The sequence below is a fragment of the Hyperolius riggenbachi genome, chromosome 11 (assembly GCF_040937935.1).
Source record: "Hyperolius riggenbachi isolate aHypRig1 chromosome 11, aHypRig1.pri, whole genome shotgun sequence".
Taxonomy (NCBI): domain Eukaryota; kingdom Metazoa; phylum Chordata; class Amphibia; order Anura; family Hyperoliidae; genus Hyperolius; species Hyperolius riggenbachi.
This window is the reverse complement of record NC_090656.1, coordinates 219,769,551-219,783,055: the sequence shown is the minus strand read 5'-3', so window position 1 is coordinate 219,783,055 and position 13,505 is coordinate 219,769,551. Positions and strand designations below refer to the sequence as shown.

At 47.4% G+C, this 13,505-nt stretch overlaps 1 protein-coding gene across 6 annotated transcripts in view; it reads left to right on the top strand.

Moving 5' to 3' along the window:
- SBF2 (SET binding factor 2) overlaps positions 1-13,505 on the top strand; it is a 604,108-nt gene that overhangs the window by 504,770 nt on the left and 85,833 nt on the right. For all 6 annotated transcript variants that reach the window (XR_011024739.1, XR_011024738.1, XM_068260376.1 and 3 more), the window contains 3 exons: positions 2,483-2,667; positions 9,428-9,604; positions 13,152-13,253. Coding sequence is in view for 4 of the 6 variants with exons in the window: in XM_068260376.1 (XP_068116477.1) it covers positions 2,483-2,667; positions 9,428-9,604; positions 13,152-13,253 (464 nt within the window). In the remaining 2 variants the exon portion in view is untranslated. The remainder of the gene's footprint in view (positions 1-2,482; positions 2,668-9,427; positions 9,605-13,151; positions 13,254-13,505) is intronic.

Sequence of the window (13,505 nt, the reverse complement as noted above, 5' to 3'; positions counted from 1 at the left end):
CCTCCTCTCCCCATACTACAGTACGTGCTGCTGCTCCTCCCCCCTCCATAGTATAGTACATGCTGCTACTCCTCTCCACTCTCCATAGTACACGCTGCTTCTCATCCCTCCTCTCTCCATACTACAGTACATGCTGCTACTCCTCTCCCCTCTCCATAGTACATGCTCCTTCTCATCCCTCCTCTCCCCATACTACAGTATGTGCTGCTGCTCCTCTCCCCTCCCCCCTCCATAGTATAGTACATGCTGCTCTTCTCCCCTCCCCTCTCCATAGTACACGCTGCTTCTCATCCCTCCTCTCTCCATACTACAGTACATGCTGCTACTCCTCTCCCCTCTCCATAGTACATGCTGCTTCTCATCCCTCCTCTCCCCATACTACAGTACGTGCTGCTGCTCCTCTCCCCTCCATAGTATAGTACATGCTACTACTCCTCTCCCCTCTCCATAGTACATACTGCTTCTCATCCCTCCTCTCCCCATACTACAGTACGTGCTGCTGCTCCTCTCCCCTCCCCCCTCCATAGTATAGTACATGCTGCTACTCCTCTCCCCTCTCCATAGTACACGCTGCTTCTCATCCCTCCTCTCTCCATACTACAGTACATGCTGCTACTCCTCTCCCCTCTCCATAGTACATGCTGCTTCTCATCCCTCCTCTCCCCATACTACAGTACGTGCTGCTGCTCCTCTCCCCTCCCCCCTCCATTGTATAGTACATGCTGCTACTCCTCTCCCCTCTCCATAGTACACACTGCTTCTCATCCCTCCTCTCTCCATACTACAGTACGTGCTGCTGCTCCTCTCCCTTCCCCCCTCCATAGTACAGTACATGCTGCTACTCCTCTCCCCTCTCCATAGTACATGCTCCTTCTCATCCCTCCTCTCCCCATACTACAGTATGTGCTGCTGCTCCTCTCCCCCCCTCCATAGTACAGTACATGCTACTCCTCTCCCCTCTCCATAGTACATGCTGCTTCTCATCCCTCCCCTCCCCATACTACAGTACGTGCTGCTGCTCCTCTCCCCCCTCCATACTACAGTACATGCTGCTACTCCTCTCCCCTCTTCATAGTACATGCTGCTTCTCATCCCTCCTCTCCCCATACTACAGTACGTGCTGCTGCTCCTCTCCCCTCCCCCCTCCATAGTATAGTACATGCTGCTCCTCTTCCCTCCCCTCTCCATAGTACACGCTGCTTCTCATCCCTCCTCTCCCCATACTACAGTACGTGGTGCTGCTCCTCTCCCCCCTCCATAGTATAGTACATGCTGCTCCTCTTCCCTCCCCTCTCCATAGTACATGCTGCTTCTCATCCCTCCTCTCCCCATACTACAGTACGTGCTGCTGCTCCTCTCCCCTCCCCCCTCCATAGTACACGCTGCTTCTCATCCCTCCTCTCCCCATACTACAGTACGTGGTGCTGCTCCTCTCCCCCCTCCATAGTATAGTACATGCTGCTCCTCTTCCCTCCCCTCTCCATAGTACACACTGCTTCTCATCCCTCCTCTCCCCATACTACAGTACGTGCTGCTGCTCCTCTCGCCCCTCCATAGTATAGTACATGCTGCTCCTCTTCCCTCCCCTCTCCATAGTACATGCTGATTCTCATCCCTCCTCTCCCCATACTACAGTACATGCTGCTGCTCCTCTTCCCCCTCCATAGTACATGCTGCTTCTCATCCCTCCTCTCCCCATACTACAGTACGTGCTGTTGCTCCTCTCCCCCCTCCATAGTATAGTACATGCTGCTCCTCTTCCCTCCCCTGTCCATAGTACACGCTGCTTCTCATCCCTCCTCTCCCCATACTACAGTACGTGCTGCTTCTCCTCTTCTGTTAAGGGCTTGTATTAAATGCTCACCTATCAGCCGGCGTGACTCCTGGCCTCCTCCAGTGTTCGGCGTCACTGCAGGTGTTTGTTTTTCATGACAGTGGCACATGTTGTGATGTCACTTATGCAGAGAGTCACATGGTAAAGGCGCTCGTGTCGACGCTGGGCACTGGAGGAGGCCAGGATTGGTGGCGGCAGAGAGTTGAGACTCTAACACTGAGCATGGTCATGGGGGAGCATGTACAACATTTATACACTTGGGGGGTGGCCCAGTAGGCTGTGGCAAGACGATTTCCAATAGATTTCATGCTTTGATCAGAGAGAGTTGGTTGATCTGGTCATACATCGAGTGATTAAGCTACTTTAGAGTTCAGAGCTTCAACCAGACTTCTCATTACTAAAGTCCATAAGCGATGAGCATCTGGTGGGTGACTAGCTGCATAGTCTTTCAAGAACCTATATATCAGTTTTTGCAGGTCTTACCATTTCATCTGAATCAGGAAATACTTCTGCATCTTCCCAAATTCACTTAGAGGAGCATCATTGTACAATCGCTGCCTCCTCCTGGTTCCTCTCTATAGTGAGCTCCGAACCAGCTGAAATATTACGATATTGCTCCGCCCTAATGCCCGTGTTATTTGTACCCAGGTGTGTGGGCCAGCCTGCGCTCCAGCAACCGCCTCATCTCTTCCCAGACTGCACTGATCGATGTCGGGGCTCGGCTAGCCGGGAAGGACCACGCCCCTTCCTACAGCGACCAGACCGCCCTGCAGAACCAGCTGCTGAAACGCCAGGCCGCACTCTACATCTTCGGGGAAAAGTCTCAGCTGAGGGTGAGAAACTTTCATGTTACTAATGGTCTCTTTGTGTGTTACAGTTTTGTGTGACAGGTTACCTAAACTCGTAAAACTAAGGCTAAGTTCAGTATAAAGGAGCAGATGAAACCAGAACTAATACTGTAATATAGCAAAAGTCCCCATAAGTCTTAACTAACCGGCATGCCTGAAGGACAAAGAGGGGGGGGGGGGGTATAGAGCAGTTTTGGAGGTATTAATATACTTACCAAGCCCCTAGCGGCTTTCCGGTGTCCTCCGTGAACGGAAGCAAGCGTGTCACCTGACCCGCCTTGGCAGAAAGCCGCTAGGTGCTGCAGGAAGGCTACAAGACGTCACTGGAGGCTTAGTAAGTATTTAAGGGGGTTGGTAAAATACTGCATTTGGTATTTTACACTTTTTTTCTGAATTCGTTAAGATTTTCACACATGCGGTAATCGTTTGCTATTTTACCGAACACTTGGCTTCAGTTCACTTAGACCTGTTTAGTAAACAGTACACTTCTAACCAGCTGTGGAGGAGGTCTCAGCAGAAAGCTGTGTTCTGCTACAGTGATGTTCTCCCACTTCTGACCAGAATTGTGATGATTCTTCTGGTACAAGTGGTCTACCTGAAAGCCATTCCTTTGCAAGTTGCGGCTTCTGTCTTACAAAGTAAAAGGCATCCCTGGTGCCCCTTTAGATCTGCTCGTCTCCTCTAGTCCCACTGATTATCTGTATCCCATCGTTCCCATCTAAAGGGTTACGAAGAAACCTCTAATGTGCCCTGCTCCTGCATCTGATGTTTTGTTTATTTTCTGATGTCCTACCCGGCGGTACAAATCGGTACCAATATAGTGAGTAGTTAGGCAGGGAGGCTCTTCCTATTGGCTGGTTCCTTTGCCTGTACATTTTACCGAATGGCTGATTGTTAGCACTTTCTCCCTTGATCATTCCTCAGCCACTGTGAACAACAATATACATCATACAGAACAGTTTCAAATTGTAGAGACAAAAGAAAATTTGGGAGTCCCAATAGTGTATTAATGTTGGTATGTGAATTGGTAAGGTAAGGAAATAAAATACTCACAAATGTGGGTTGCCGCCACAGGTATCCACTATGTGCGCAAATGGGGATGTTGCTCTCCGTAGACGGAAAGGGTAGTAACATCCTCTCCACCACCCCGATGACCCGCTGTAGTTTGCGTCTGTCACTGGTGAAGGAGCCAGCATACCATATTCAATGGTGGCGGAGTAAAAACTTGTCTGAATCTGTTTGGCAATGTCGATCTTCCTCAGTTGGCAGAGGAAGAGAAGTCTCTGCTAGGTGGCAGTGATGGTGGGATTTCCGGCTGAAGATGGTAGGGCCCAGGAGATGGACGCAGGGTACTCTAGCTGCCTCAATGCCATCAATGTAGGGGACGGGCAAAAAGTATAGATCTAGCTTTGATTAAAACCATGGAGGTCCTGAAACAGGATGTGAGGCAAAATCTCCTCAGCAGGGATGCAGATAGCTATAAAACCCCTAAAGAGGGTCAGAATTCTTTCCTCACTACCTGACACTAAAAATATATTTCTGGAGTGTTCCTTTAAAGTGTACGGGATTGTAACATGCCATTTACTTCTGAGTATTCCTTTGCACAGGTCGCCCGGTTTCCCGCTAAAAGACCTTATCACCACATTCCACACATAGCGGCCGCTCAGCAACGCTGAGTTTACAATTGTGCCTCACTCTAAATATACAGGGCGATAATCCCACGACCCGTTTTCTTAACCCGCCGTGCTTAGAGGACGTTGCTCTCCGGGCGACATTCTTGCTGCTATCGCTCTAATATTTTGGGAACATTCCAAGAACAGCGGCGGCCGCGATTCTGCGGGGAGAGCCCCTATCTCATCTGGCGTTCCTAGAAAGGAATGTGTCCCCTGACCAGTGATTATGAGCCCCCCGCGAAGGACAGCGACCTGCTGCCGCTCAGGATTTGCCTTATCGGGCGTGAACAACGCTGTGCAGAAATTAATGCGGACAGCTGAGTTCTCTTGACCCAGAAGTGTTTCCAACGCTCTTGCAGCCAACTTTACAGCTGGTCATCTGTTGCTCCCTATCATGAGAGCTGAAGATTGGCCAGCAGTGTCCCCCTCCCCCCCCCCCCCCCTTCCATCTAAATATTCTGTCTTTATTACAATACACACAGTGACCTGTGCCTACACAAGGTGTCTAGAGGAGTCTGCAGGACCTTGCAGAAAAAAGGGAAAAAGAAGACCGAGATTCCAAGGAGCCCTATACAGTGTAAGACTGAGGACACTGGATCAGAATCGTCTTTATCTGCGACCTGGAATTGTTTGTGGTACATGCGGCATAGTTAATAGACGTAAGAACAGGTATATTGACAATTCAGATAAACAGAGAAGAGGCTTATAGGACAGAGACGAGATGCAGAGGATACTTGGGAGCAAGAATGGAAAACTAAGGAATTTTCCATGAGAGGGTGCTCGAGTTCAGGATAAGGACAGCCTGAGGGAAGAACGAGTTCCTGTGCCTGGTGGTTCTGGTGGAGATGCTTCTGAGGTGGTGACCAGAGGGGAGGTGGTTGAAGTAGCGCCTTCCGGGGTGGGTGGGGCCATTCAGTATGTTATTTGCCCTGGTCTTCAATCAAAGTGGTGTGTAGGAGGTCCAGAGGCGGCAGAGGCCCGATTATCCTCTCTGCAGTTTTGATGACTCTTAGAAGTTTGAGCCTGTCGCTTGCAGATGCGGTGTGTAGCAGATGACAATGGAGGAGCAGAGGATGGACTCGATGGTAGCAGTATAGAAGCAAGTGAACAGTTCCCGCGGCATTCTAAACTTTCTCAGTTATCTCAAGAAGAACAGTCTTTGCTGAGCCTTCTTCTGGATCATGCTGGAGTTCTCTCCCCACCGCAGATCATTTGTGATGGTGTTGCCCAAGAAAGGAACACTTGACACTCAAATTAGTAATTATGGAAGATTGGTGCTCACAAGAGCAGGTTGAACTTGCCTCCACAGTATCAGGCGTGTGAGGAAAGTTTGTCCTCAATCAGATTCTTGGGTCTTGGACTAAATGAGTCAAACTCTTAAAACAAATTGCTTAAAGTTCTTGAAGAACTTATAACCACCCAATCAAGGTGGGTGGAGGACGCACAGCAAAGGTACAAGTGCCCCAAGAAAAAAGTAAAATGGTTGCAATCCATATACAGTAAGAGAATTTGATTACCACAAATTTGACATACAACTTGTATTATTATCATCGATTTATAAAGCGACAGCATATTCTGTGGTGGGTGCTGTAAATGAGGCAAACCATTTAAAACAACGCGTTTTATGGGTTTCTACCGTCTTCTTCAGGTTAAATAAGTTACACAAGAAAAAGCAAATGCCTCAGAAAACACTGCATCAAACCATTCAAATACATCTATAGCTTACATACTTTATTGAGCTACATGACAATTAAAAACATTGAATTAGAAACAGTGGGGATGATAATAAATGATTGCTGTAACGGAGTAATACAGGGCATTCAATAAAGAGCTAGTGCATATGAAAAATTACATCGACATGTTGCAAATCCTGCGCAAAATCCAACTATGACCATAAAGTGCAAATGCAAATAAATAACAATCATAAATCATCATAATTTGCATACTCCATAGTGGCTGAATAAGTGTAGAAAAGTAAAGTGCATAATTACCAATGAAGTACAACAAGGAGATCTAATTCAGAGCAAAAACAAAAAAAGGAAAAAATAAAAAAATAGTGAGAAATAAATGAATTGTGAAAAGTATAAACCACGTGCGCAGTCATAGACAATTATGAGTGCAATATAAACCAGTGAATGAAAAAACATCCAGATAGAAACTAGTCACCACAGTGATGTGAAAGAGAATCCTACCAAGAACACTCCACTGGGCCCCACCACCACTATCGCGATTCGCCAAAAATCATTTGGCTTCCTCAAAGCTTGATTAGCTCTGTGACCATTTTACTTTTTTCTTGGGGCGCCTATTCCATTCCACTGTTACTACAAGTTTTATTATCAGTACAGCAAGTCTGGGGGTGACTATGGGGGTGGAGTTATCAAAAAAAGTGCAATGAATATTGGAACTGAGCTGGTACAAAGTAGAGCAGCTGCTCAGAGTGACCAATCAAAACCCGTGATCTGGGCATCCGCTCCACTTCCTCACCACTTTTTCCCAGTTTCTCCAGTAAATTTGCCACAATGAATGAATTTAGAAGTCACTGAAGAGGACAGGCTTTAATTCAGATGCTCAGCTACTCTGCACTGATCATAATAGACTCAGTCCAGGCCGAGAGATACAGAATTGTATCCAGTCACTCAGTTTCTGCAGATGTAGAAAATAAGCAACAGTTGATACTAGAAAAACATTACAGTTATGGTTTTCATTCTCTCGCAGTTACCATTGGTTTATGCCACTAATCACAAGGCAGGAGTGCTTCGGCAATGAGGAAGTTGACCTCTCTATTTAGATATTATATTTTGAGTCAATATAGTTGATGAAATCAAAGTGAAACTATGTATTTTAAACAAAGCCTCATTTTAAGATATTTTGACTACACTAAGGTATAATTACATACTTATAAAGCAACATGGCTGTTCCAGGGTAAAAACGTTCTCCATCTCAAGCTTTGTCCATTACGCAGTGTTCATCTATTCAGCTTGTTTATTGTATTTTGCGATAGAAGCATGACCGGTGTGTTTCTGGCATTAAAGAAGGGCGATCACTCGTGTGCTTAATAATTCACCGTTGTTATGGAGACACCTCCAGCCGCTCGCTCTGTATACGTTATGCAGACACGCTGTACGTTGCTGTGTTATAGGACAGGCATGGCAGGGATTTAATAAGAATTCCTGTTCAGATAGATGTGCGCTCTGGTGAACCTCTGGCGAGTCTATAAATTCTGTCTGTATAACAGGATGTTCTGGTGTCTCCTTATCCTGTATGCGCGGGGTCTGGCAGATCTCACCCCATCACATTCATTCCCTTCTATCGCTGTGATAATCTGGCCCATGGGTCAAAATTCCCCTTTATTATTACTCACTTGCCTAGAGTGTGAGGAAGGTATGGCTTCTTCTAAGTACAACCAAGCATAATTGTACCGAAAATTCACCCGAATGTCCTTATTTCTGCTTGTTCCTTTGCAGCTTGTGTCTGTCAATCTGTGAATGTCTTCCCAAGTCTGCATCACTGTTTGTGTTTGTCAGTCCTGTCCCATTGTAACAGCCTGTGCCTTCCTTTTCTCCACCTGTCAGTAACAGTCTCTGTCTCCTTCCTCTCCATCTGTCAGTAACAGTCTCTGTCTCCCTCCTTTCCACCTGTTAGTAACAGCCTGTCTTCCCCTTCTCCGCCTGTCAGTAACACTCTGTCTTCCTCCTGTCAGTAACAGTCTCTGTCTTCCTCCTCTCTGCCTGTCATTGACAGTCTCTGTCTTTCTTCTCTCTGCCTGTCAGTAACAGTTTCTGTCTTCCTCCTCCCTGCCATCAGTAACAGTCTCTTGTCTTCCTATTCTTTGCCTGTCAGTAACAGTCTCTGTCTTCCTTCTCTCTGCCTGTCAGTATCAGTTTCTGTCTTCCTCCTCCCTGCCTGTCAGTAACAGTTTCTGTCTTCCTCCTCTCTGCCGTCAGTAACAGTCTTTTGTCTTCCTATTCTTTGCCTGTCAGTAACAGTCTCTGTCTTCCTCCTCTCTGCCTGTCAGTAACAGTCTCTGTCTTCCTTCTCTCTCTCTGCCTGTCAGTAACAGTTTCTGTCTTCCTCCTCCCTGCCTGTCATTAACAGTTTCTGTCTTCCTCCTCTCTGCCGTCAGTAAAAGGGCTGGTTCAGACGGACGTCTGCGTGGCGTCACGTCTGGGGGCGTTGCGGCGGCTGCGCGGTCAGGCTTTCAGTAGCCTTCGGTCGCGTTCCGATGCGTCGCGTTTTTTTCTTCCCCTAGGGGAACATCAGCCGTCGTGGTTGGCCGCCCCCTGGAAGCTACATGTTGCTTCCAGGGGCAGCTCGAACGCTCGCGAAAATCGGGACACGAACGCCGCGTTCAGGGAAAAGCGTGCAAAAGCTCGGTGTAAACGCTCCCATTCACTTGAATGGGAGCGTTTACCGCGACGTTCCGAACGCTTGAGGTAAACGCTCCGCAAGCGTCCGTGTGAACCAGCCCTAAAGTCTCTTGTCTTTCTATTCTTTGCCTGTCAGTAACAGTCTCTGTCTTCATTCTCTGCATGTCATTACCAGCCTGTCTTCCTCCTCTCCTCCTGTCAGTAACAATGTCTGTATTCCTCCTCTCTGCCTGTCAGTAACAGTCTCTGTCTTCCTCCTCTCCACCTGTCAGTAACAGTCTCTGTCTTCCTCCTCTCCTCCTGTCAGTAACAGCCTGTGTTTCTCCTCTCTGCCTGTCAGTAATAACTAGTCTTCCTCCTCTCCTCCTCCTGTCAGTAACAGTTTCTTTCTTCCTCCTCTCCTCCTGTCAGTAACAGCCTGTGTTTCTCCTCTCTGCCTGTCAGTAATAACTAGTCTTCCTCCTCTCCGCCTGTCAGTAACAGCCTGTGTTTCTCCTCTCTGCCTGTCAGTAATAACTAGTCTTCCTCCTCTCCGCCTGTCAGTAACAATGTCTGTCTTCCTCCTCTCTGCCTGTCAGAAACAGTCTCTGTCTTCCTCCTCTCCTCCTGTCAGTAACAGCCTGTGTTTCTCCTCTCTGCCTGTCAGTAATAACTAGTCTTCCTCCTCTCCGCCTGTCAGTAACAGTCTCTATGTTTTTTTTCCAGGGCTTTAAGTTTGACTTTGCTTTGAACTGTGAGTTTGTCCCGGTGGAGTTCAGTGACACCCGACAAGTGAAGACCAGTTTTAAGAAGCTGATGAGAGCCTATGTGCCAAGCAGTGTGCCCGGGGATTCTGATGCCACTTTCCTGAAATCCCTGGGAGACTCGGAGTGGTTCTTACAGGTCAGTTTCATGGTTTTAGCAATGAACCTGGTTTCTGAAAAGACAGTCAGAAAACATATATAAATTTGCTTTCATATTTCATTGATTTTAATTAGTTATAGTATATAAGTTAATGTAGTTATAGAATGATATTGGTATCTGGCAGTCAGCGTTACTAATACACGTTCCATTGAATCATCTGTGTGGCTTGGTTAATATTGTGCACCAAGAAAGTAGTTGAAAGGATTCACTTACAAACTTGCTTGGCTCTGCTAGATCCAGTCAGACTATAGCGTAATCTTTAGTGATAAGGAATTACAGCCATAAAACTCTTGGCTGGAGGAGTACAGTTTATGAGCACAAAGGATAGATAAAAAAAGAGGTCCATAGTTCATTTTTTTTAGCTCTGGGACACTTCAAAGACTGTGCCATTGAGAAGAAACAATAAAACATTACAGCGATGTGAGCAGTATTCTAAAAAAAAATGTCAAACGAACCTCCTCCTAATTAAGGTGTGCGTGCTGTGGGGCATTTACTTACCTGAGGGGCTGCTCTGTAGATCCCTGTGCCCATCAAGAAGCCACCATTTTCTCTCCCCACCACACAGCCGCAGGTTCCCGCTGCTTATTCACATGTCCCTGGTTGAGCAATGCATGCCAGATCAATGGGAACTACATCTCCCGGCATGCATTGCACGTCTGGGAACTTACAATTACCAGCTGAAACCTGTGGCTGTGCGGCAGGGGAGAGAGAAGAGGGAGGCCTCTACTGTATATGGATCAGCCACCCTTGGTAAGTAAGTAAAGACGCACATACTATAAACATTTGCCTAGAGCAGGGGTGTCAAACTCAATCATGTTTAAGGGCCAAAATCTAAAACATAGTCGAACACCCAGGCCAAATTGTTTATTAACATTTACTATTTATCGAACAGTCTCAAACGAAGTGGTGTAACTATAGTGACCATGGGCAGCTCCTTTTTATATTTACCTGCTCCAGTGCTGTTTCAGGTCTTCTCTGATCTTCCTGACAGTCACATGCTGCATTCCTCTGGTTTCTGAGGAGTGGGTAAATATTACCAGGGCTGTGGAGTCGGTACAAAAATCTTCGACTCCAACTCCGACTCCTCAGTTTCTGAAACCACGACTCCGACTCCGGGTACCCAAAATTGCTCAGACCTCGACTCCGACTCCTTAGTCTAATACTTAACAGGGCTGTGGATTTTGTACAAAAATCATGCGACTCCGACTCCTCAGTTTCTGAAACCACGACTCCGCCTCCAACTCTGACTCCGGGTGCCCAAAATTGCCTCGACTCCAACTCCGACTCCACAGCCCTGAATATTACCCTGCACTGCTGCAGTACTCTCTGTGGGGAGATGGTGGAGGAGGGAGGGGTGTTTTACCGGCCAATGGGGTTTTTGGGGATTTGGATCCCAACAGGGGGCCTCATATTAGTTTTGTTAGAAGTCCCATGGGTTATTGCTGCGCCTGAGCTCAAACTGACATAGGCCTCAATTCACTAAGATCATGCTGGAGATAATAAGGCAAGAGAAAACTTACCTCCACACACTGAGAGAGTTACCTTATCTCTTCATTCCTTAAAGAGAACCCGAGGTGTGTTTAAAGAATGTTATCTGCATTCAGAGGCTGGATCTGCCTATACAGCCCAGCCTCTGTTGCTATCCCAAAACCCACTAAGGTCCCCCTGCACTCTGCAATCCCTCATAAATCACAGCCATGCTGTGAGGCTGTGTTTACATCTGTAGTGTCAGTCTCAGCTGCTCCCCCGCCTCCTGCATAGCTCCGGTCCCTGCCCCCGTCCCTTCCCTCCAATCAGCAGGGAGGGAAGGGATGCAGGCGGGGACTGGAGTTCTGCAGGAGGCAGGGCCGGATTTGTACTCTTTACCGCCCTAGGCCACTGTTACCAGCTGCCCCCCTTCAGTATAGTTAGCGAGATGACCCCTCGTCCCTTCCCTCCAGTATAGGTAGCCTTATGACCCCCCCCCCCCCCCCCAGTATAGGTAGCCAGATGACTCCTCCACCCTTTCCCACCAGTATAGGTAGTCAGATGGCCCTTCCCCCTTTCCTCTAGTATATGTAGCTAGATGACTCCTCCCCCTTTCCCTCTAGTATAGATAGCCAGATGACTCCCTTAATCCCTCTTTCTCCCGCCCCCCCCCCCACCTTTCAGTATAGGTAGCCAGCTCACCTTTACACCGCAGCAGCTATCAGTGTCACTCATTTCTCAGCTTGTCTCCAGTGCAGAAGCTTTCTCTTCCTTTCCGTCTCCAATGCTGCCCAAGTCCATAGCCGCCGACCACAATGCAAATGTGCACAGAAAACAAGGTGGCTGCTGCATGGGCAGCTAGCAGCAGAGTTCCTGTATTGCAGCATTTGCAACCTTGCAAATGCTGCACCAGTTTAGCCTGCTGCTTTGGTGCCCCTGCTCTTATGGTGCCCTAGGCCATGGCCTAGGTGGCCTTGGCCTAAATCCGGCCCTGGCAGGAGGCGGGGAGAGCAGCAGACTGACACTATAGAGATAAACACAGCCAGCTCTGACAAGCTGTTTGTCAGCAGCGTGGCTGCGATTTATGAGGGATTGCAGAGTGCAGGGGGACCTTAGGGGGGTTTGGGATAGCAACAGAGGCTGGGCTGTATAGGCAGATCCAGCCTCTGTATGCAGATAATATTCTTCAAACCCACCTCGGGTTCTCTTTAAGTTACCTCCTCTGTAGTTAATTTACCTCCTCTGTAGTTATTTTCACACGCAGTTAATTAACAACCTGTCTTTAAAGAGGCACTTAAGTGACAAAAAAAAATGAGTTTTACTCACCTGGGCTTCCCTCAGCCCCCTGCAGCTGATCGGTGCCCTCGCCGTGTCTCTCTGATCCTCCCGTCCTCGCCGGCGACACTTCCGGTTTCGCCGTCAGGACCCGACAGGCATGGGAACGCGAGTGATTCTTCGCGTTTCCAGCCACAATATCGCCCCCTATGCAGCTATTGCAAAATATAACTTTATTTTAAGGATTGAAGAGTTAACTTAAAGACAGAAGAGGTAACTTTAGGATAGCCTGAGATAAAATGTTTCCTGAGTACTACATGCCTTGTCACCATGGTGATAACTAGAGAAAGTTATTAAAGACAGAAGATAAGCTTAGTGAATTGAGGCCGTTTCAATCAGTAACACTAGCTAGCGTGCTCCTCTAGACAGGAAGGTGGTTTGCTGTTACTGCTTGCAATGATAGACATTAGAAGTGGTTGAGGGCCACATAAAATGGCAAGGAGAGCTGCATTCAGCGTTGAGTTTGACGCCTGTAGCCTAGAGGGTTAAAGATGGATATCTCTTTATAATTATAAACGCTGCAAAATATATATTTTTAATGTATGTTAACCTGTTGAATGTACAGTCAAATGATAGGGGGGGAGAGAAACCACCACAAAACGAAAAACAATCCAGCCACGGGGCCACCTGCTATTTGAATAGCCGCTAAGCGTGACTATTAGCATTGGCACCAGATCCTAGGTGTCCATAAAACCATGACGTGATGTGTGTGCTTATTTCTCAGATTCACAGAGTCATCCAGCTGTCAGTGATAATATCGGAGCTTTTGGAGAGCGGCTCCTCAGTCATGGTCAGCCTAGAAGACGGCTGGGATATAACGACGCAGGTGAGTGTCAGCTCTTCGGGTCAGCTTCATTGCATAGAGTGCTTGTTTTTCAGACACAGGGCCTTTTCCTGACACATGAACCGTTGCCTTTCACCGTTTCATTCCAGCAAATCACATTGCTCTTAGTTTTTCATAATGTGGAATATTTTTTTTTATATATCCGTTTGAGTCCATATCCAGAAGAATTTCCCTTACTTCCTGTCTCTCCAACAGGCAATAGGTACAGCAGGAAATAAAACGGTATCTAAAGTT